We start from the raw sequence: 23,201 nt of genomic DNA, 5'->3' as shown, positions 1-23,201 counted from the left end.
TTAAATTAGTATAACTTTATTTTATATTTATTATAGTCTTTAAATTTGATTTTAAAATTTTGCATTTTTTCAAGTTACAAATATATTTTCATATAAATATATTTTACCAGTTTATTTTTTCTTTGTGTCATATTTATTTCTTAATAAAAGAAAATGTGGATACTTTAATAGAAAAAAAACCATTAAATATTCTTTTAATAAACAGTATTTGAGTTTTGATAGAATAATTGATTTTATCTTTTATAATAATTACAATAATATACATCTATTAGTTTAAAAGAATGATTTTCAAAAAAATTTTAAACAACATTTAAAAAATTTTTTACAAGAATAAAACTTGTAAACAAATGTGCAAAAACTTGAGATCATAAAAACAAATTCTTATTTTAAAAATGTTTACATAGGTAGATACATTAACAGTAAAATCAAATAAGAAATTTTAAGTAGCTTAGAATAAGAATTTATACTTTAAGTTCTAAGAAATTAAGTGTTATAATTCATCTTTTGTTTTTTCTGATTGTTTATCTTCACCAAGATTTTTATTGACAAATTTTGTTAAGTCATCTAATTCTCTACTACCTTCGTATGCAATTAAATTTTCTTTATTGGAAGCTGGAATGTAATAAATCGTTGGATAACCTTTAATTTGATATTTTTCTGGATAATCATTAGCAGTAGCATCAATTTTTGCAATCATTAAATTTTTGTTATTTACAAATTTCTTGGCTAATTTTTTATAGACAGGCTCTAATTTTTTGCAATGTTGACACCAAGGTGCATAAAATTGCAAAAGAATATCTTTCTCAGTTTTGGTTACTAATGAATCAAATGTTGAGCCAACAACTGTAATTACTGGTCCTTTATTATTCTTTGGTGCAGGTAGGGATTTGATATGGGGACTGACATTTCCTGAAAAAAGTTTTATTGGTAAAATTTAATTAACTTGAAAATTATTATATTTCAATATAATAAATTTGTTAATACTATCTTTGCCAAATAATACATGGTTCATAAAAAAAAACCAGAATTATTTTTTAGCACATCATTTAATATTTTTCAAAATATTACCTCTGCAGTTAAGACAAGTATCCCACCATTTCACAAATTTTTTAAAATTCTCTTTTCATAAAAGTGGCTTGATTGCTTGTGAACCTATTCTATGACCATCTCTCAAATGTCATTTGATTTCTACAGTCTGACATCATGCATTATTGAATATGACAAGCCATGACTAATCTATAAATGGTTGGCAACTTCATTGACAATGATGAACTGGTTACTCTGGATTAAGACGTTTGTAGTAGCAATGTCGGTTGTACTGAATGTTGCATCTAAGTATGCCAATGCATCTAAGTATCTGCCAAATTCTGTTTTCCAGCCCAAATGTTTTATTTTTAACAAAATAATTCTGGTTCCTTTTTGACTGAACCAAGTATATCATTTTATACTAACTGTAATAAAGATAAGCTTTTGTGAGATGAGAGGTTTACAAGAGGGAAAACACACTGTAAAGACAGATACTAATAGTTTCTGAAAAATTATTATTTTCTTAATTATAAACAATAATAATAAATCAATATACATCAAAATTACTATATAATTGTATGTGCAAACATATGGTTATGTAGGTCTCATGCTTGCTGGACGGACATATTATTATTGTAGCCCAATTAAAATCTAGTGGTATTTGATTATTTAATTATAAATCAAATTTGAAATGGATAAATGAAGCAATGCTAAAATTGTAAGCTGTTTTAAATCTGAGCACTATTTTTAAAAATAAGATATTTGATTGACATCCGTTTCCTTTTTAATGCTTTCTTTACTTGAACAATCAGTATGACTAGGAATAATGATCAAAAAATTATCTCCCATAATACACATGAAATGCATTATACAAGGTTCCTATTCAAATTTTTGTTTTAATTTCCATGACTTCCCTGACCAACTTTGTACAAATTCCCTGACCCTCATGTCCCTCACAGTATAGCACATTGATAAAATAAAACAGCATTTGACTTACTATGCACATATGTTTTTCTTCTCTAACATTTTAATTAATTATTTTTTCTAATTAGCAGTTATATATTTTTTATAATTGCTGAATTATTAAAGTTAAAAATAAAATGTATTATTAAATTTCTGTTATTAATCAACAACCATGAATCTACATGACTTTGAAAAAAAAAAATCAATTTTTTAGTATTCATTAACAAGTTCTATATAATCCATGTACAGTACAAATGTATGTATTTATTAAATTTATCTCTTAATAAATTTCCTGAATTTTATAAAATATTAATAAACTGGAAAAAAAAATCAAAAATTGTTTTGTTATGCAATCAAAATTATTAAAATGAAAAATGATAAATAATTTAAACTATTTATCATAAAGAGCTTCTTGTCTTGAAAATTGTTGAAATTAATCTCTCAAATACTATAGTAGAGATAAGTAGAGAATATTATAAGTCTCTGTTATCTCTACTACAGTATTTGATATATTAGTTTAAACTATTTATCATTTTGTGCACTTTATAAATTTTTAGAAAATTTTGTGTATGCTTGGGAGAAATTTTGGGTCCTGAAAATATTCTGCACCTCTTTTCATAAGTTGTATTGCACCACATTACTTCTTGCTGCCTGCAGATGGCTGTGCTTAGTCAAGCATATTGTCAGCAAAAAATTAACAAGGCAGCCAAGGAAGCAAATTCCCTGACTTTTTGACAATTTTTTAACAAATTCCCTGACATTCCATGACTTTTTCTGAGTACTAATGAAAATCCCTAACTTTCCAGGTGTGTGGGAACTTTGATTAATATAAAAGATTTTGGACTGATTATTTAATTTATAATAATGGAATATTATAATATTAATATAAATAAAAATAACTGCACTAATTGAGTGATTCAAATACTTTAAAGAAGCCACTCCTCATAGTTTTACAATGATAAATGCTATTGTAAATTATTACAAAACATAACTATTTAATCAAGTGAAAAATTAAATTGGTGTAACTTTAAGACTAGGAATACTAAAATAACATTTAAAATAGTGTATAACAAGATATTGCTGATATTTGTAAAGAAAGATGATTACTTTAATAATCTATTTCTATAAATTAATGTAATTTATATTCTTAAAACATAAATTTAAATACCTTCTTTTACATCATTTATAAATTGTTGTAAGATATCAGAAGAAAAATCATCATCTGGTTGAAGCTGATACCGAACATTTCTTGATTGAAAGTATCCAACGTTAACATCTTCTCCACTATCATCCAGACCCAAGTCAACAAGTTCATCTTCAAATTCTTCTTCATTAGATATACAAAATGTAATTTTTCCTTTATACTTAGCAGCTGCTTTTACAACTTCTTGCCTAATTAATTGAGTCTCTACAATTTAAAACATTTAAATTTATTAATGAAAATTTATAAAAGTTACTTGTTCTTAATAAAAAATTAATCTTTCACATTTAAAAGATTGAAAGACTGTGTGGTTTGTAATTAATGTGCTTATTAAAAATCAATTTAAAATCCTTAGAACCCAGGAATTTACTGGTAACTACCATCAATAAAGTAATAATTACATACAAAACCTACACTGACTTATAGTAATAATCAAATGATAAATAAATTAATACATCATACAATATTTAATATATCTTATAGACTAACTTATAGTAATGATCAAGAGAAATAAATAAATGAAATATTCTTGAAGAAAAGATTGATCCAGCATGGAATTCAGATTTATTTCTAATTATTGAGGTGGAGCATTAGCAATGCCTCTTCTATGTGGCTTACAGAATTGTGTTCATTCTCAAAATCTCTTTGATTGATTTTGATTAAAGTTTAATAATCAAACTTTACCATTTTCCATCAATTGTGATGAGGAATCCAACAATGTAATAAAAATGTGGGGCCCACGACTTTGATTTTGAAATATAAGGTTTTAGCACAAGTGCACGTGACAAAACAATGTCGTGATGTTCTACAGTCACTAGCATGCCTTCTATGGACTTATAGAATTGAGCTCATTCTCAAAATTTAATATTCCAATTTTGATTAAACTTTCTCATTTTCCATTAATTGCAATAAGGAATCCAAAAATGTAATGAGGGTCCATTTAAATATAAAAAATAGGAGTCCGTAAACATGTTTCTCAATAGATAGAGTTATTAAAGTAATATCATCTGAGCTTTCTGATGTGACTGAGTGCACTTGATGGAATTTTGGCCTAGGGTCAAAAATAAAATCAGCATTGCATGTACTTAATAAAAAATAGGCTCAAAAAACAAACAAAACACAAGAACAAAGCAATCAATGGCAAGTGTTTTGTTTTTGGATTGCATCTCTGTGTTGATAGTGAAAGAATAGCCTCTCCTGTGGCCAGCAGGTGCAAAGTTCATTTGTCCACATACATCAGGTACAACGATTCTCTCTTCTATGCCTAACAGATACAGGTATCGCTTTTTTCCTGCCAACTCCATCTCAATTCTATTGCAGTACAACAAAGTACACAATGTTCTAGTTAAAAATTTAATGCAAGATGGATTAATGTCCTATCTTCCAATTGGGTTATTACATAATTTAAAGGTAGAAGGTAGGTCTTCATAATTAATTAACCATATTAAAGCCAAATAAAATCCAGTAATATCATTTGGTTAATAATAATAAATTAATATAAAAATTTTGATACATTTAGATTTGAGTTTTGAAACAATTTAATTTTTAAATTTTAAATACTTTATAAAAGAAGTTGAACATACATAATAACGCATATAATTCTAGTTCTAAAGTTATATTATATACTTACGAACTCTATGTTCAAAACTAAAATCTACATCATAGTATACAACAATAAGTGGAAATCTTTCTGAATATCTCCACATATTAGATCTAGTTCTTTGTCCAACTAATGGAAGAACATTTTTATTAAGAAATTCCATAATTTCTTGACTGGAACCATCCTTCTAAAATATAATAACTGTTAATTTGGATATAGGGAGGAAAAATTTCCCTTGAATAATTTTTTAAAAACTTACCTCAGAAAATATATACTTTGGTTTTTCATACTTAGAATGGAATATTTCAGGTTGATATAAAACAACTGTTTCTTCTGAAGCATGAAAATGTTTTATAGCATTTTTGTCAAATGTATGATAAAAATTAAATTTGCCTCGAAGATTATTTGCTGGAATATACAAGATATGTATATATAATTTCCATAAATGGATTTAAATNCAAGGTCACTCTATGTATTTTATTTTAAAAATTTACCAAAAATCAAATTTTTATCATAGAGATACAAAAACATCACATATATTTATTAATTTATGTAATTTTCGGTACAATAGTGTATAATTATTCAGAATAAAAATTACAAAAACAAGTGTTAAATTATGACCTAAATTTCTGATGTTATAGATTACTTTGACAAAGAATAAAATTGTTTGATTTCATTATTTGTTTTCTGAATTTTCTAATGGTAGCTGTTTTATATGTTGATTAAGTAACAACATATCATTATTTGATAATGATATGTTGATACCACAATAATGATGTAGACTACCTCATTATTGTGAGGTAGTCTACCGGAAGTTTTTTTTTTTCAGATTGAAGAGACATTACTTAATCATTATTTGTTTTTTGGCATCAAGCCAGCATGAAAGAGAATATTGTTTTGTACATGACGATATAAGATTTAGGCATATTTATCTATTTTTCATGAACACTATCACTTTATCTGAAACAGTCCATATATACTAGTTTTCTGTCTCTCTTCAATTTGTAGGTTAGTAGGATGTTTCATTTTAGGCAGTAAGCAACTTTAGGCAGTAAATGGAAAATACCGAAACTATAGAACAATAAAACACACTACATAAAGAAAATTGATTAGTGAACGTGTTTTATTTGTTTGAGAAAATAAGTAAATAAAATAAAACTTAATTTGTTATAAGAAAAATAATAAATAATTAGTTACTTTTCATTTACTTCTTTTTTAAATGGAAGAATATTTCAAATAGTAACATTACATGTTAAATATATGAAAGGATGCATCTAGAAGTTTGTTTTGACAGATATATCTAAAAGTACTTCTCATGACAAACATGATAAAACATATTCACAGATCAACAAACAAGATTGGATGATGTCAAAAGAACAGAGGACAATAAGAAATCAAAGAAATGAAAGACAACAGATAACTACAAAGAGAGAATTAAAAGGAGTGGGAAAACTGCATTGCCATCAACAGCCTTAAAAGGTCATTGTGTAAAAGAAAAAGAATGAATTAATTCAAAAATCTTCTAATTGAATACCGGTATTCAGATTAGAAGATAGAAACCACCTATAGAGGTCTGATGCAACAATACATCAACGATATGGAATGCGAGCCGATTAACGACGAATACGTTTACAAACTACAGGCTCAAGTCAAACACTTTACAAAAACATCACTTGCCAGGGAGCTAAAATTGAAAGGGACGATAGTGGCATCACCAGATACACCTAAATTATTCGCCTTTGTGAAAACACAGAAACAAACACCTTCTCTTAGACCCATTTTGGACAAGGCCAGGTCTCCAACCCAACTTCTTGAAAAAGCAGTTCATAACATTGCATCAGACCATATGAAGAATTATGATCTAAACATCAAGAGCCCCAGAGAACTTATAAAAATATTAAAGCAAACACGTGTAACGGAGTTGGCCCACATCACAGTATGTGATTTTGAATCATTATACCCTTCGATCAAATTGCAACCTTGCTTTTGCACTCTAAGGGATCTCCTAATGAACAAATTTAGAACACCTAAATATCGAAAACAGATCTTGGAATTAGCGCATCTTATGTGTTACAACTCCATAATCCAATTTAACAACAAGACCTATTTACAAAAACGAGGGGTACCCATGGGCAGCCCACTGTCTAGCAACTTATGTGAGTTGGTATTATGTAGATTGGAAGAAACAGTCATACCAAAGTATAGTTCTAATATAATTATCTATAAGAGATATGTGGACGATGTCTTTATCCTGTGGAAAACGAAACCACACATCAATGAGTTTTTGAGCCACATGAACAACAATCCATACGGGCTGACCCTGAAACTAGATCAATTAACTACCACCAATGCACACTTCTTGGACATCAACATCATGCTCAACAGTGGAAGTATTGATACGGGTATATATTATAAACCCAGCTACATCCCATGGTTTATACCGGCAAACTCAGCGGACCCGTACAATTATAAAATCGCAGCATTCCGAGCGTTGGTTAGAAGAGCATTTACACACCCTTCTAAGTGGAGTGGCACGATAACTGAGTTACAAAATATAGAACACATTGCAGTCGCACACGGATACAGAAAAGAACTAATACGAGGACTGGCAAATGCCTATTTACGAACACATGAAACACAAGAGGCACCCATTACTCAAAATGCTAATCAAGATTCAAACAGAAGACGCAACATCGTTGAATACAGCAAACAATTTCAAGCATTATATAGAGAAATTGCAACTAAAACGAACACCAGGGTAGCGTACCAAAGAACTCCCAATATATATCAATTACTACATAATGCAAAAGACAAACAGAACAATCTTAGAGCTCCGGGGGTATATAGTATTCCTGTAAAAGATGATCGATTTAAACAAGAAATGGTATACATTGGCTCCACGAAGCGTTCAATCCAACAGAGAATTAAGGAGCACAAATATGACATAGAATATGCTCGTTACACCACTGCACTATCCACCTATGCAACCGACCTGGATATTCACGCAGAACTATCAAGAGCCAGATTAATAAATAGAGCTTTTCATACGGACCACATCAGAGCCCTTGAAGCCCTGGAAATCTACAAAGCCGAACAAACGGGGAGATGTATAAACACCAAAGACGGCAACACGCTTTCTTATGATTGGCGTTACGTATGCGAATAACAACAAAACGATGACGATACATAACACACGCATGAATTCGATTATATTTTAAAACTAAACATTCATTCTAAGAATGGAATCCAATTATTTTAACCTGAGGACCTCGTCTGAGGCCGAAAACGTTTGTTTTTACAAATAGTTTACAAGTACCAGACAATAAAGGTTTAATAAGTGCGATTTTAATGATTAATTGTATGCCATTGGAATGATAATTTTTTTTATAATTCTTAACTGATTTTAAATTACTTTTCTAATAATTTCTTCATTGAATTAAAACCTTAAAATTACAAATATGACAATCTTTACCCTTTCATTTTTCTACTTTTAAATTTAACAATTTTTTTATAAATTATAATTAATACCATATTTACTCATGTATAAGATGAAGTTTCCATTCATTTTTCACTGCTTCAAAAACCTAGGTTGTCCTATATGCGCGAGCAAAGGATTCTTTGCAATTTTTGCAATAATTTTTGTGAACTGTGTATTCACATTTTTTACCGGATGCTCACCCTCTGGTGTTTAAAGACAAAAGTATTTTATCTTGGTCGTTTGAATCGTTCTTGTGTATTGTCAGGAGTAAAGATGAATAGCAATAGGAAAAGCAAAGCTTTTGAATTGAATTCCAAATTGAAATTCCAAAATCACATGGGAACCCAATATAAGTTTTAATCCATTCCCACGTGAAAATAGATGATTATTTGGAAATCAGAGTTTGGAGAAACTCATAAGTGTAATTAACTGAGAGTGGATTTGACTGTTAAGCATTGGCATAAAAAGGTTCCCGAAAGCTTTACATGAATTATGTTGTCGATTTTACAAGATTTTTCCTTAAAGTTTAAATGTCAGTAATTTTTGTGGGACAATGTGTGCATTTACATGAACTTGATGTTTCATTTGTGATTAAATGAAATAAAATTCAATTGTATTAATAAATCTAATTTTCTTTATTTTGATCTTTAAAGTCACACCTATATGTGAGATTGTCTTATACAAGAGTAAATAGGTATATTGTCTAGCCTGTACATAATATTAATACTTTAATTACAGAGTAGTAAGCTATTCAGTTTTTAATAAAATAATAAATATATTCAGGAATTTATAACCTGCAGAACAAATCATAAAATGGTATCAAATATAAATCAAACAGAATTATTTAAAAAAAAAAAATGTCAGAATTTTTGTAATTCCATTGTCAAATTGGAAAATGAAACAATTAAATATTAAATTATTGAGAAAAAATAGTTGGAATAATTATTTTTAATTTTTTAATTAATAATGAGCACACATAAAATTTGTATTTTTTTTTTTCCTTACAAATTTTCAGTATTTCAAAAATCTTTTTATTAGAAAAAAATAGTGAAATGTTATTTATTATTGAATGCTTTATTAATTTGTTAAATTATTTATTAAAATTCCTTCTTTAAAGAAATGAAAAAATGTCAAAAATATTTTATTCTTTATACAAAAATGAATGTCTTACCTGCTTCTATATATTCTTTGTAGAAATGATCTTGGTCTTTAAAATATCCAACAACAACTGGATCATTTTTCTTTAAATTATTTTCCAGAGATTTTATTGAGACAACTTCAGTACTAGGAGAACTTGCTTGTTCAATCATATGTTTCACAATTCCTAGAAATTTTTAATATTTTTGAAATTTTATTTAGTACAGTTTATTGAATAAGATAATATTTATCCTTACAGAAGCAATTGATTGTTATATTTTAATTGAAGAAAGCTATATCATTAATTTTTTATTACATCTACTTAAAATGTAGTATGTAATAACAATCATGTTAAATTTAAAGTAAAAATACATTTTGAATTTATCAATAAGAGTAGAAGTATCGATTATGATTTAAGAAAATGATGCAAAATGTTAACTTCTATTATTATTTGGTCACTGAAGATCATTAAATACAATACTGGCAAATAAATTTAAATAATGTTAAAAAATAATGAAGAGAAAAGTAAAAATCAATATTTCTGATTATACAAAATTAAATTTTGTTCATTAATAAATTTTTATCCTTTCAATAGTAAGAGATTTGAATATTCTTATTTCATATTCTCTTAAAGGAAATTAAACTGAACCAAAGTTAAAATCAATCTCTTGCTTAATTTATAGTATATTTATTTACACAATTAAATCTGATTAATTCAAGTTATTGGATAAATCAAATTCGCTATCATTTCCATTATAATTTGTATATAAAAAATAGTTAATTCAAGTTTTTAATACAATTTTTGACAATTTTAAGCTAGTACATTGCATATTTAAAAAATTAAACAAGAAATTAACATATAGTCAACAGACTTAAAGAATGCATTTTAGGAAACTCCTAAAATGCATATGTTCTGTAAACCTGTGAAGAATAAACAAAATAGTCAATGTTTTATAGTTTTAGTAGTATGAGAATCTAGATAGCATAGCTGTTTAGCTACATTTTTGCAACTTCTTAGCGTGGAATTTACACAAATCTGTCTTTACCTAAAAAGTTAAAGCAAATAAAAAAGTGGGAAAAAAGTAAAAATGTAGAACGCTGATAAACTTTACAAACTTGAAGAAACCTAGTTTACTTTTCAAAACTTAACTATTTTGAATTTTTGATAATTCAAAATTATTTTGATTTCCTTGATACAAACAACAACAATAAAATAAAATGATTAAGCTTATCAAAAACTGCTAGAATTTTTTATTACATTTGTTCCATTATCATATCTTTAAACAGAAGAATGAAAGAGTATTTCACTTCTGTTAGTAAAAACAATGAGAAGATTATTTCTTTAACACAATGATTATTGGAATGTTGTGAATACAGGAAAGTTACTCCATAAGATTGTTAGCACATATATAATACAGTAGAGCGTCAATTTTCTGAAAGTCAATCATCCAAAAGAATTCCAGTCGGCAAATTTAAATTTTCGCCAGTGCTGTGGCACTTCAATCTTTGGCTATGTCTTGGGCTACTCAAATATTTTATGTTTTTGATACTTAATTAACATCTGAAGTATAATTTTTTTATTGTTTTTATATTTTTCAATATATTTATTTTGTCTGTACAAAATAAAAAAATAATTTTTAACGATACAATAGTCTTTGTTAGGCTTAACATCGACGAAAATTCAACGCGAAGCGACACGCAACTGAGAAAAATTTCAACATTGGATACGTTAAACTATTTTTTCGTATATAAATCGGTCATCCCAAATATCAGTTATACGAACAACCCCAGTCCACAATTGATTTGGAAAATCGACGCTCTACTGTATTATCTAGATCAGCATTTCTCAATCTATGGGTCATGTTAAAATTTTAATGGACTGTGAAATGATATTACCTTCTGCAGAAATACTTGTTATTACTGAAATATCCTCTAAGAACTAGGAACAATAAAAGTATCTGTTACGTACTGAGAATTTTAACAACTTTTTCCTTGTAATTATTATCGTCATTTAGTAATAAAATTAAGATTATAGAATGCATTCATATGAAATTTATTTCTCTTTTCTATTTTGAATAGCATCAAAATAGATATTTTATGTAAGATAAAGCCATTTAAGTTGCAATGGTTTAGAACAGCGATTCCCAACCTGTGGTACGCGTACCCCTAGGGGTACGCGATAGGTTGTTTAGGGGTACAGAAAAAAGTTAGTTATTATGGCAGAAAAAATAATATATTATGTATCACAAACTAATAGTATTAAAAAATNATGTATCACAAACTAATAATATTAAAAAATCATTAGGTAAAATATGTTCCTTGCAACAATCACAACTTTATTATACATATTTTCATTTAAAGTTTTTTTCTTCAATTTAAAGTTACAATATGTAAAATTAACATTAAATGAGGGGTACAATCTGGAGATACGACATGTCACGGGGTACGCTAATGAAAAAAGGTTGGGAACCACTGGTTTAGAAAATATTTCCTTGTTTATTCAAACTTTTAAGCATATTGTCATACATAAAAATAAATTATAAAAAAATAAATAACAGATGAATTATGGCACAAGTGGATCAATAAATAATTTTTAAAGATGTTTTTTGTATGTACAAAATGAAACTGACAAAATCTTACAATCTGAAAACTACATTAAAAAAAGTTCATTAAGTTTATAAAAAAAAATTTGTAATATTTTTCAAAGTAAAATAGACTTCTCAATAATTCTGAAACAGTCTGTTTTATTTACAATCATTCTTCTCTGACTGCACTTAAATAATAACCAAACCTTGATACTAACCTTTAAACAGTTAAAGAATTAGGCACAGTAGTGGCCTTCTTTATATTAGCAGTTGTGTTAATGTATTTATTTATTTATCTTAGTTAGTTTATTTATTTATATATTTATTTATTCATGTATTATATGTATGTATAATATATGCATATATTTGTACAAGTAATCCATATATATTGTAATTCTTTATTTACGGGCCTGCAACATTAAACATCTAAAAGTTCAAATGTTTAAAAAGTTCCAGAACAAATCTTATTACAGAAATTTGGAATCATTTGATTTGTTGTTCCTGAAGAAAGCCATTCAAATGGCCAAAAACATTTGAAAAGTGAATAAAAAAGGCCACATTTTTAAAGGTTAGTGTTGAGGTTTGGTTATTATTTACAACCATCAGTCTTACATTTTTAATAATTAAATTTCGATAATAAACAGTTGTGAGAATACGAGTGGGGTAAACCCTCTAGTCGTTAGAACCATTAGTTCTACTCACTGGGTCACTGGATGGCATTTTAGGAGGGCTGATAGTCAAGTGGGGAGAGTTGCAGGTAAGTTCAATTGGAGCCCATTTAAACAAAAGAACAGGCAGGTAGATTAGCAAATAATAAACAAAATTTAATGAATATGATAATAAACTACATAAAGAAATAATCTATTGCTAAATCAAATATCAACTCTATACCCTTCTAACTACCAAGAGAGAGTTTACAATAATATATATATTAATACTTCTGTCTAGACTAGTGTATTTAGTCTAGTTTGATGTGTAGAGCTTCTCTTCTGATATGTTGATGGAGAAAGAATGGGAGACGAATGATGGAGAGCCAGAGCAGAACAATATACTCTTTATGGCATCCATACTTTCATGTGGCAGTGTTCATTCCTCCCTTGACTGCTGCCATTCTCTATGGCCGTCTGTGTTACTTTCCGTTGCTGCCCTGAGATTATGATTTCTCCCCCTTTTATTCTAAATTTCTCTCTAATTGGACTTTAATATTCTTAATATCTGATGGGATATTATTTCTGACGCAAATGAACAGATGTTCATTGGAGATGTGTGATAACATCTCTCCCAAAGGAAGTTTTACTTCCCTTCTTATGAATTTGACAGATGTGTTAAATTTGACATCAATTTAATACTTTAACAAATTCTTGATAACTTTAAATTATTCTGGATTGTCACACTGTGAAATTGAAGTAAGTTATTTGTTACAAATCAAAATCAGCCTGAACTAGTCTTTATAAATGTTCTCAATTTCTACATTTTACATGTAGAAGTTATTATCAATAATGCACAATTTTATTTCATTATACAGGGTGGGCCAACGAAAACGAAACGACAGAGTTATTGTGTTCGTCCAAGCAAATCGCTCGGACAGGTCGATTTTATTCTCAAGGGGGACATCTTCTGCAATAAAGTTTTTGCGATTCTGAATACAACAGATGACAAAAAATTTTAAACACTCATTCATTTTTTATTAAGTAAACAAACATTTATTTCGGAAAAAAGTAACACAAACTATTAACAAACATAAAAAAACCTTTTAAGCTAGACTGCATATGCAAGGAAAAAAAATCAATCATAAAATTAATACGGATAATGTGTTATCTGTTTTTAGATGTTCTTTTTTGTAGTGTTCACATTAAGCTTGATCACTTAGTGATTCAATCAGAATTTAAGATTATTATTTGTTTATTGTGAATTTTGTACAACATAATCGTTATGGTTTACACAATTGCTGAAAGGATGGAAATAGTAACTCTTCATTTCAGAAATGGCAAGAATGCTAATCTTACTGCAAATTTATTTAATCAACGCTATCCAAACAAACATTGTAACGCAAAATACGTTCTGGAGTTGGTTCAAAAGTTTGTTAATGGGTTCTGTGGCTAACAAAAAACGTGTCCCCGGACATGAACATCCAGTAAGAAACGAAGCGACAGAGATGGGGATTTTGGGGCAAGTTGCTGCGAACCCAACTTTAAGTACAAAGAAGCTAGAGGCTATGACTAGCATTAGCAGAACATCTATTTGCCGGATCCTCAAAGCTCACAAGTTTCATCCATACAAAATTAATTTAGTTCACCAATTAAATGAAGATGATTTTGTGAAATTATGACAGAAAGGTTAAGAGTTGACATGAATTATTTTTTTAACATTTGTTTTTCCGATGAGTGCACTTTTTTTTAAACTCAACAGTTAATCGTCACAATTGTCGATATTGGTCAGATAATAACCCAAGCATATTTCATGAAGTTCATAGCCAAACTCCACAAAAGCTAAATGTATGGGCCGGAATGTTTGGAGATCGAGTACTTGGCCACATTTTCCTAGATGGTAATCTAACGGGAGAAAGTTATTTAGATTTACTTGAAAATGTTGTACATCCATTACTTGTTAATATCATCAAACATGATGACCGATACTTAGAAGACCGCCTTACTTTCCAACAAGATGGAGCCCCCCGCATTATGCAAGACCAGTTACAGAGTTTTTGAACACGGCTTTTCCTGGGCATTGGATCAGATGTAGAGGTCCTTTAGAATGGCCGGCTAGATCCCCAGATCTTAGTCCTCTTGATTTTTCTCTTTGGGAACATTTAAAAAATAAGATCTATGCAACCGAACCAGGATCTCTTGAAGAATTAAGACAAAGAATTGTAGATGAGTGTTCTCAAATAACACCCGAAACTTTCCGAAATGTAAGAAACCGTTTTGAGCAAAATTTATACTATTGTATGGAGGCTAGTGGTGCTCAATTCGAACATTTATTGAATAGTTGATAACTTTTTCTTATGTTTGTTACTTTATTTGAAATAAATGTTTGTTTAGTTAATAAAAAATGAATGAGTTTTTAAAATTTTTTGTTGTCTGTTGTATTCAGAATTGCAAAAACTTTATTGCAAAAGTTGCCCCCTTGAGAATAAAATCGACCTGTCCGAGCAATTTGCTTGGATGAACACGATAACTCGGCCGTTTTGTTTTCGTTGGCCCACCCTCTATAATATACAGTGACTCCAGTTTACCAAGTTTTTTAAAATGTTTATAATATAAATTGGGTCTAAATAAAATTTGCATCATGTTCCTAGATTTAAGATTTCTTACATTTGCCACACATATCATTGCTAAATTTGACTAAATAAACACATCCTAAGTTAGATATTTCTGAACTAAACTAATAGCTATGAGTGTGAAAATAGTAATTCTGTTTTATTATTATTAGAACAGTAAGTAGATTATTATGCTAATAGACTTTAGTTTAAAACAACACTAAAAATTACTTTGATTCTATTCAAAATCAATACTTTAAAAGATTCAATAAGTAGCTATCATTTTTAAAAATATATTTTAATTCTTAAAATATTTGTTATTAACTATATAACTAATGAATGTAAAATTTAAATACTGAATGTTATTTAAAATTTGATATATTTAACATGTGTTAAAATTATAGATGACTTGATTCCTAACATAAACATATGGGACTAATATTCTTGTTTCAGGTGTTACAATCAACATTACATGTACTGTACAAGCTGATGTTGGCCTGACAGGCCAAAATTTTTGTTGAAAAAACACTGACTACCTTAAGAAGCTGCTTTGTTTTAATGTTATTGATTATATTTAATTGATGATGAAGATGATATCATGACATCCAATTACACAAATCTCCTGATATTTGATTTTAAAATGTTCAACTGAATTAATAATTTTAAAATAATTTTCTAAAGATAACTTTGAAAGTTTGTAATTAAAAGACAATCTATGACCAAATTTGTAATTTGATGAAAGTTAATTTTTAGTTCACTTTAAGTCTCAGTTTATATGTTAGTTAAATGGAATAATACTAAAGTTTATCACCTTTTATATTAATAAAAATTTTTGAGTTACTAATTAATAAACAGTTAATAATTATTCTTTTTATTATAAATTCAGTCATTTGCTTTTATTCAATAGAAAAATTAGTCTAAACTTGAAAATTACCTGACTCATCTCTAGGACCATCATAGGTATATTTTTGACCATGTCGAAAAATTAATAATGTAGGCCATCCTGAAACATCATACTGATTTGCTAAATCTTTCTCAGCTATACCATCTACTTTTGCTAGAGGTATTGGAGGTGATCTATTTGCTAGTTGTCTTGCTGCACGTTCATATTCTGGTGCTAATCTCTTACAGTGACCACACCTAATAAAACACATTTAAATATTTGTGTTATATTATATTAAGTTTTGTTTTAAACAAAATTTTTTAAAAATCAAATATTTTGAATTTCTTAAGAAAAATTTATAAAAAAAAGTTTACTGGTAATAGTAAACCATAATTGGAATTATGCCACTTCAAATTTATTAGTATATACTTAATGATTTAAACAAATAATTCAAATAAAATTTTGATTATACATCTACTTGATTTACAATAACTATTATCTATTATTTTACTTATTTCTTTACACTTACCAAGGTGCATAAAATTCAACAAGAATAATTTCTGCTTTATTTACAGTTTCTGTAAAATTTTCTTTTGTAAGAGAAATAACCATTTCTGGTGGAGGTTTCCAGTTAGGATCAGCTTGTTCTTTCATATGTTCAACAATACCTTTATTTAAACATATAAAAGTTAAATATAATTATCTATAGAAAATGAAAGCACAGTAACTGTACAAGAAATTTCAATTATAATTTTTTTATATAAACATCTTATAGCAATTAAAATAAAGTTTTAACATTTTTAAAAATTAGAATATAAATATAAAATTTCATATTAAAATTTTTAGTTTTTATTATATTGATTAAATTTTCAAATTAATATAAAAATTTAAATATTAAAATACTATTTAACATTAATTTAATTAAAACTTAATTACAAAACAAAGAATAAAATTAACCAAAAACAAAATGGAAGAGATAAGACATTCCAATGAGCTTTCCAATTTCAGGAGACTTTGCCAAAATAGTATTTGATAGTTAGGATTCAGTAATTGTTAAATTTTACAGCATAACTGAAAAGTTTTTGTAACAAATTCTCTTATCTGCTAGCTGACAATATCAGAACTCAGCTTTTCATTAAAACACAGAAATATTTTATAAAACAAATTCCACAATCAGAGCTTCCACAAAGTTTTAAAAGCCTGCAGACAAATTAACTGGTATTGTAAGAATACAATAGTATGTTTATAAGCAAATAAAAGCAACATACCAGTTTTTATCAAATGTTCAACTTACCAAAACAAAATGCATCAAACTAACTCTAAATGCCTATACACTGACCTGACTAATAAATTATTAATGAATGTAGAAAAAATTACCAGAGACAAGCTTCTTCCCGAATATTTTTATCTTGTAAACCACCTAGAGGTATAAGTGTACCAAGATTATTTGAGATGTCAAAACTCACAAACTAGAATGGCCATTGTGATCAAAAAGCTGGAATTACAAGGGAGAGTTTCAAAATTCAGAGGAATACTATCTGATTGGTATCAGGTGTTGATATCTCCTGTGCTTCAAAAGATTTTGAATTGTTACCTGAAGACAAGGGAAAATCAATTGGTATTCATTATTTTCCATCACTTCTTTTTATGTTTGTTCAGTAAAGTGTTCATTGTCCGATCATAAAAATCTTTTGCAAAAGTGTTCATTATCCGATTTGTTTGCTATCCAAACTGTTCATTAACCGATCACTCACTGTATATGTTATATTACATCTCAGTCCAAAAGATAATGATGTCTAAAAATTACTAGCAACATGATAATATGTTTCATACAGTAATGAGGAATTCATAGTTTTAAGGAGGGGCTCGAAAGTGCCATTTGTTAGACAATGATATTAACATTAATGTTAAAATTTATATGTTCTAATTTGAGTGCACATGCTATTTTTAAATATTTAATGTTAATTTGTTCTGATTAGAAGGCAGGAACATGTTAGACAATGAAAAACATTTTTTGGCACTTCTGTTACTAATAAAATGTATATTTCTAAACATCTCTAATACAATCTATCACCCCAAGTTGAGAATCCCACTTCCTTACTATATTATTATACAGACACAAGAAATTATTTTTTATTTTTTTCTGAATACTCTAAGAAACTGTCATTATTCTTTACATTTAACTTGTTGAAGAGAATGGCATACTGAAAATCAGTTTTTTAAGTAAACATAATTTATGAGAATATTTTCTGTGTTTTTTCTCATGGAGAGGGCTCAAACCTGAAAAACACCCCCATTCCTATGCATTTGGCTTCATATTATAATTATTCTAATGTGTTGATTTCAAATTACTTGAAAGCTGTTTTTATAGTTAGTGTTGCAAAAGCAATAAACAAATAATTATTGTGTGAAGTGTTATATCTCAAATAACTGCTACCAGATTAAAAGTGATTTAATTTTTAAATATAATTAGGAAACTATGTTGCTGTAAAATTTTGCTGTTTTCTGATGAACAAGTATAATAATAAAAAATACAAACCTAAAGCACTTCTTGGTCCTTCATATGGATATTTTACTCCTTTACGAAATATATATAAAGTAGGATAACCAGAAACATCATACTGAGATGCTAATTCAGTTTCAACTGTAGCATCTAATTTAGCCAAAGGAATAGGTGGGGTTTCTTCTTTTAACATTTTTGCAGCTTTAGCATATTCAGGTGCTAAAGCTTGACAATGACCACACCTATAATAATAAACTATTTTAGAAACTTGCATTTTCAATACTTAAATTTAAAGATTTTATTACATTAAATATATGCATATAAATATATTATAAATTATGCATAAATTTAGCCAGTAACATGTTTTTGTAGAAATATATTTATCAAAATATTTTCAAAATTTAAATGATAGCAAAATATATAATGAGATCTTTTGTAATTACAGTAATCATATTTCTCTCTACAATTAATACAATCTTAACATAAAAAATAATAAAGTTGTTATATTCCAAAAGTTTAAAATTTAATATTTAATTTTTGCAATAATCTTTTGAAGAAACTTTAACGCAATGAAATTCTCATTTCAAATCATTAACGTATAAAGAAACTTAAAAAAAAAAATTAACAGGAAACAGAGAAAAGGAGGATTTCAACTTGTTCAAGGAATATCAATAGTTTTCTTTATTTTTCTATATAGTTTCTATTTTTTAATTTCCACAATTCATAAAGCAGCATAAATGTCTTTTTCACAAATATTCATTTTTTGATGTGTTACAAAAGTATAGGTACACCACTTAGAAGTCTCTTAAAAATTAATTTATCATAATAATAATTAAAATTATCACCAGAGTGAGATATCATCATTTTCAACTGTCATAATGGCTTTTTTGAATGTTTTATTGAATGTTATATAAACATTTTCAACAATGCCTTGTGGAACTGTATTTCAGGAGCAAGAAATATGTAAAATTTATTATTTGAGTGGTTCAGGCAAGTCTCTGAGGCAAATTGCTGCAGCTGTAAATAGATTTATGAATGCTATTTGAAATGTTTTGCAAGGTGAAAATTATGGGCAAAAAAAGAAGTCAGGAAGGCCTAAATGTTTAACATTCAGGAATGAGAGACGTGTTTTGAAACTTATAACTAATAAAAACATGTCAACAAGGCAAGCTGCTGCTGAATTACCAGTAGATGTATCTCACGTGACTGTTTAGAGAACTTTAAAAAGCAATGACAATGTAAAATATTTAAAAATGAATTTGAAATCACCTTTAACTGCCAAACATAAATCAATGTGTTTAAACTGGACTAAAGATAAGATGGGATGGGCTGAAAAATGGCAAGAAATAACATTTAGTGATGAGAAGAAGTTTAATTTAGATCGCCCTGATGGGTTTTCATATTATTGGCATGATTTACAAAGAGAAAACAGAGTTAAATTAAACCAGCAACAAGGGGGTGGGTCTGTAATGATTTGCTGTGGTTTTGGATGGGGAGGTAAAAATGATTTAGTATTTGTTGACAAAAATATGAACTCAGAAAAGTATCACGAATTATTGTATAATAATATGATTACATTTGGTGCATTAATTGGAGGTCATAAATGGAAGTTTCAACAAGATAATGCTCCTATTCATGCCTCAATGTCAACAAAAAATTGGTTTAAAAAAGAAAATATTGATGTGATTGACTGGCCTTCACGTAGTCCAGATTTAAATCCCATTGAAAATTTATGGGGGATTTTAGCAGCCACTGTTTATAAAAAAGAGAAACAATATGAATTTGTAAATCAATTGAAAATTGCAATAATGGATGCATGGGATGAAATTAAGGATGAACAATTAAAAAAGTTATAAACTCCATGCTTAATAGAATTTTTCAAGTAATTGTAGCCAACGGGGGTGAAACCAAACACTAAAAGTGTTTAAAATATATTTAAAAATTATTTTTATGTAACTTTAGAAAGTGTACCTATACTTTTGTAACACATCAAAAAATGAATACAGTAGAGTCCCAAAAACTCGGCCTAATATGGACTGAAGGGTGGCAGTTTGTGAAAATGCCAGGTTATCGGGAATGGGGTTAAAAAAGAATAAGTACGAGTGTTTCCTCAGAAAATACTGTACTGTACTTGTATGTATTGTTTGCTTGAAAATACAACAGAGAATAAACTGCCCAAATACCCTTAAACAAAGGAAAAGTATATACTTTATGAAGGCATAGAGCATTTATGACATGAAAATGAAAATTAATGAATACACAGTGTACAGTAATTTACCTGATAAGACAGACTTCAGAAAAATATTTTAAGAGGCATAAAGCTGTCTATAGTGAAAACTAACTAGGGGTTTTTTTGCCCTGCCAGGGTGTGGCCAGGTTATCCGGACTTCTGGGTTATTAAGTGCAGAGTTTTCAGGACTCTACTGTATTTGTGATAAAAATTTATGACACTTTATGAAATGTAAAAACATCTCATAAAACAATTAAAATAATGATAAAAAATAATTAATAATATTTCCAGTAATAATTTCAAAATAAATTTTGAAAAAACACAAAATTTGTGGTGTTCCTATACTTTTGTAACAGACTGTAGTGAACAGTTTCAAATAACCTATTCAAAATTCACAAAACATGTTGTTTTCAGATAGATATATATCTAATGTATTTCCATCTGAGATTTCTTGCTGTTCTCTCATAAACTTAAATTTTTCTAAATAGTTATTATTTTTTGCTATTTTTAATTATACATTCTTAATATTATACTTACAGTTAAATAATAAATCATGTTTATTTATTATTTGTTTAAAATATGTCCATTTTAAAAACCTTAACATTAACTTTAAGTTATTTTTATTTGGTAACCAATAATTTGTGTCTTTTGATTCTGTTATTATAATTTTTGAATTTGTAAAATTAAAAATTCTACTTTAAAGAAAAAGTATTCACTGTTAACCTTTATTTTGGTTTAATGTCATGTCACATAAATCAGTACTTAGTGTAATTGAAAATGCTCATTGAGAATAGTGTTATCTAATCTTTTTCCAGAACAATTCAGCTACAGAAAGTTCTGGCAATCATAATTTGAATCTGCATGACTATATATAGGATTTCTTAAACAAAAATGAAGTTACTACAGATCTTTGATTTACATGTGAATTATCAGTTTTAATATCAGTGCTCTATATCATAAAAATACTCTAGATACAAGGAAACTTCTCATATTGATTACTGATAATTCTGTATGCTGATGGTGTGCATATTGAAAATGTTTTTTACAAAATTATTGTCTCCCAAGGTTGCTGAACTTGGACAGTAAATAATGTAATATATAATTTCAAGAATAAAGTCAATTAAGATGAGCAATTATTTATTGTGACAATGTCACAATAAATTTTTAATCATATTTTTAATTTATTTAATTTAAAATATATGCTCTCCACCTAAAATTAGTACTGTAGTGACTTGCACCTGTACATCATACTTTTCTGTTAGTAATGGAATTGTGCCAGCCATCTATCTAACTCCTTTTGGGGGAAAAGTTTTGAATTGAAATAATGTGACTTCTGGTTTGCATTAGAAGTTCATATATGGTTAATTGGGGCCTCATACCCCTAGGCTTTCCATATATGGTCTTGGCTTTCATCTATCTAACTCCATTCTTGAGATTACAGAAGAACAGACAGATAGACAACAATGGAAATTTATAGGTCTACAGTTTTTTCAAATTACAGTCCAACAAACATTTTTTGTTTTTTTAAGAAGATTCTACACATCATGAACATCTATAGAAAAAATACATAAAACATTCTATGATAAACTTAAAAGTAGCGACACCACCTTAACAGTTAAACATTTATGCTCAAACAAATGTTTTCAATTTGCTTTACAAATCATCCTCAGGTTACATTACAGAATATCATAAAAGAATAATTTAAAAATCAAATACATTACAAATCTTTTTAACAGTTTATTTGTAATGCATTCAATTTTTATACAAATGTATTTAAGTTATATTTTAATCAATTTCTAACTTCATCAACTATTTTTATAATCAAGACATAATAATTTATATATTCTGAAATCAAAAGTATTAACATAACATATATATTATGATGATGAAATATGGGTCAAATTTATTTGAAACAATCTATTTATTGAATATATTAATACATACCATGGAGCATAAAATTCTACCAATATTATATCTCTTGGCAAGACAACTAAATCAAAATTATCTTTATTTAATACAATAACATCATCATCTTCAGGTATGTTGACAGTTCCACGACCCTCAACAACTGGAATATCTAAAAAATAATTATATGTTAATATGCAAATGATATAATATTCTTATACAGTGGTACCTCAGGATACGAAATTAATCCGTTCCGAAACTGAGATCGTATCATGAAAATGTCGTAAGGTGGATCATCTTTTCCCATACGATTACATGTAAAACCAAATAATTCGTTCCAACGCGAAAAACATACTCAAATTAAAGCCAAGTAATACATTAAAAAAATAACTGTAGTAAGAAAAACAAATGAAAAATGCGAACTAATGTAA

General features: G+C 27.9%; 1 protein-coding gene across 1 annotated transcript in view; it reads right to left on the bottom strand.

Annotated features, from left to right (window-relative positions):
* Positions 1–368: 368 nt before the first annotated feature.
* Positions 369–23,201, bottom strand: part of LOC111623075 (protein disulfide-isomerase A4-like) — a 27,617-nt gene continuing 4,784 nt past the window's right edge. Inside the window, exons 2-10 of the mRNA XM_023365558.1 lie at positions 22,810–22,942; positions 18,672–18,877; positions 16,662–16,800; positions 16,184–16,389; positions 9,440–9,592; positions 5,050–5,198; positions 4,821–4,977; positions 3,158–3,397; positions 369–909 (exon numbers count right to left, since the gene is read on the bottom strand). Of these exons, the coding sequence (XP_023221326.1) occupies positions 491–909; positions 3,158–3,397; positions 4,821–4,977; positions 5,050–5,198; positions 9,440–9,592; positions 16,184–16,389; positions 16,662–16,800; positions 18,672–18,877; positions 22,810–22,942 (1,802 nt within the window). The 3' untranslated portion in view covers positions 369–490. The remainder of the gene's footprint in view (positions 910–3,157; positions 3,398–4,820; positions 4,978–5,049; positions 5,199–9,439; positions 9,593–16,183; positions 16,390–16,661; positions 16,801–18,671; positions 18,878–22,809; positions 22,943–23,201) is intronic.

Source organism: Centruroides sculpturatus, unplaced genomic scaffold, assembly GCF_000671375.1.
Source record: "Centruroides sculpturatus isolate CEXI.00-Female unplaced genomic scaffold, Cexi_2.0 scaffold237, whole genome shotgun sequence".
Lineage (NCBI taxonomy): Eukaryota > Metazoa > Arthropoda > Arachnida > Scorpiones > Buthidae > Centruroides > Centruroides sculpturatus.
This window is presented reverse-complemented; position numbering and strand designations above follow the sequence as displayed.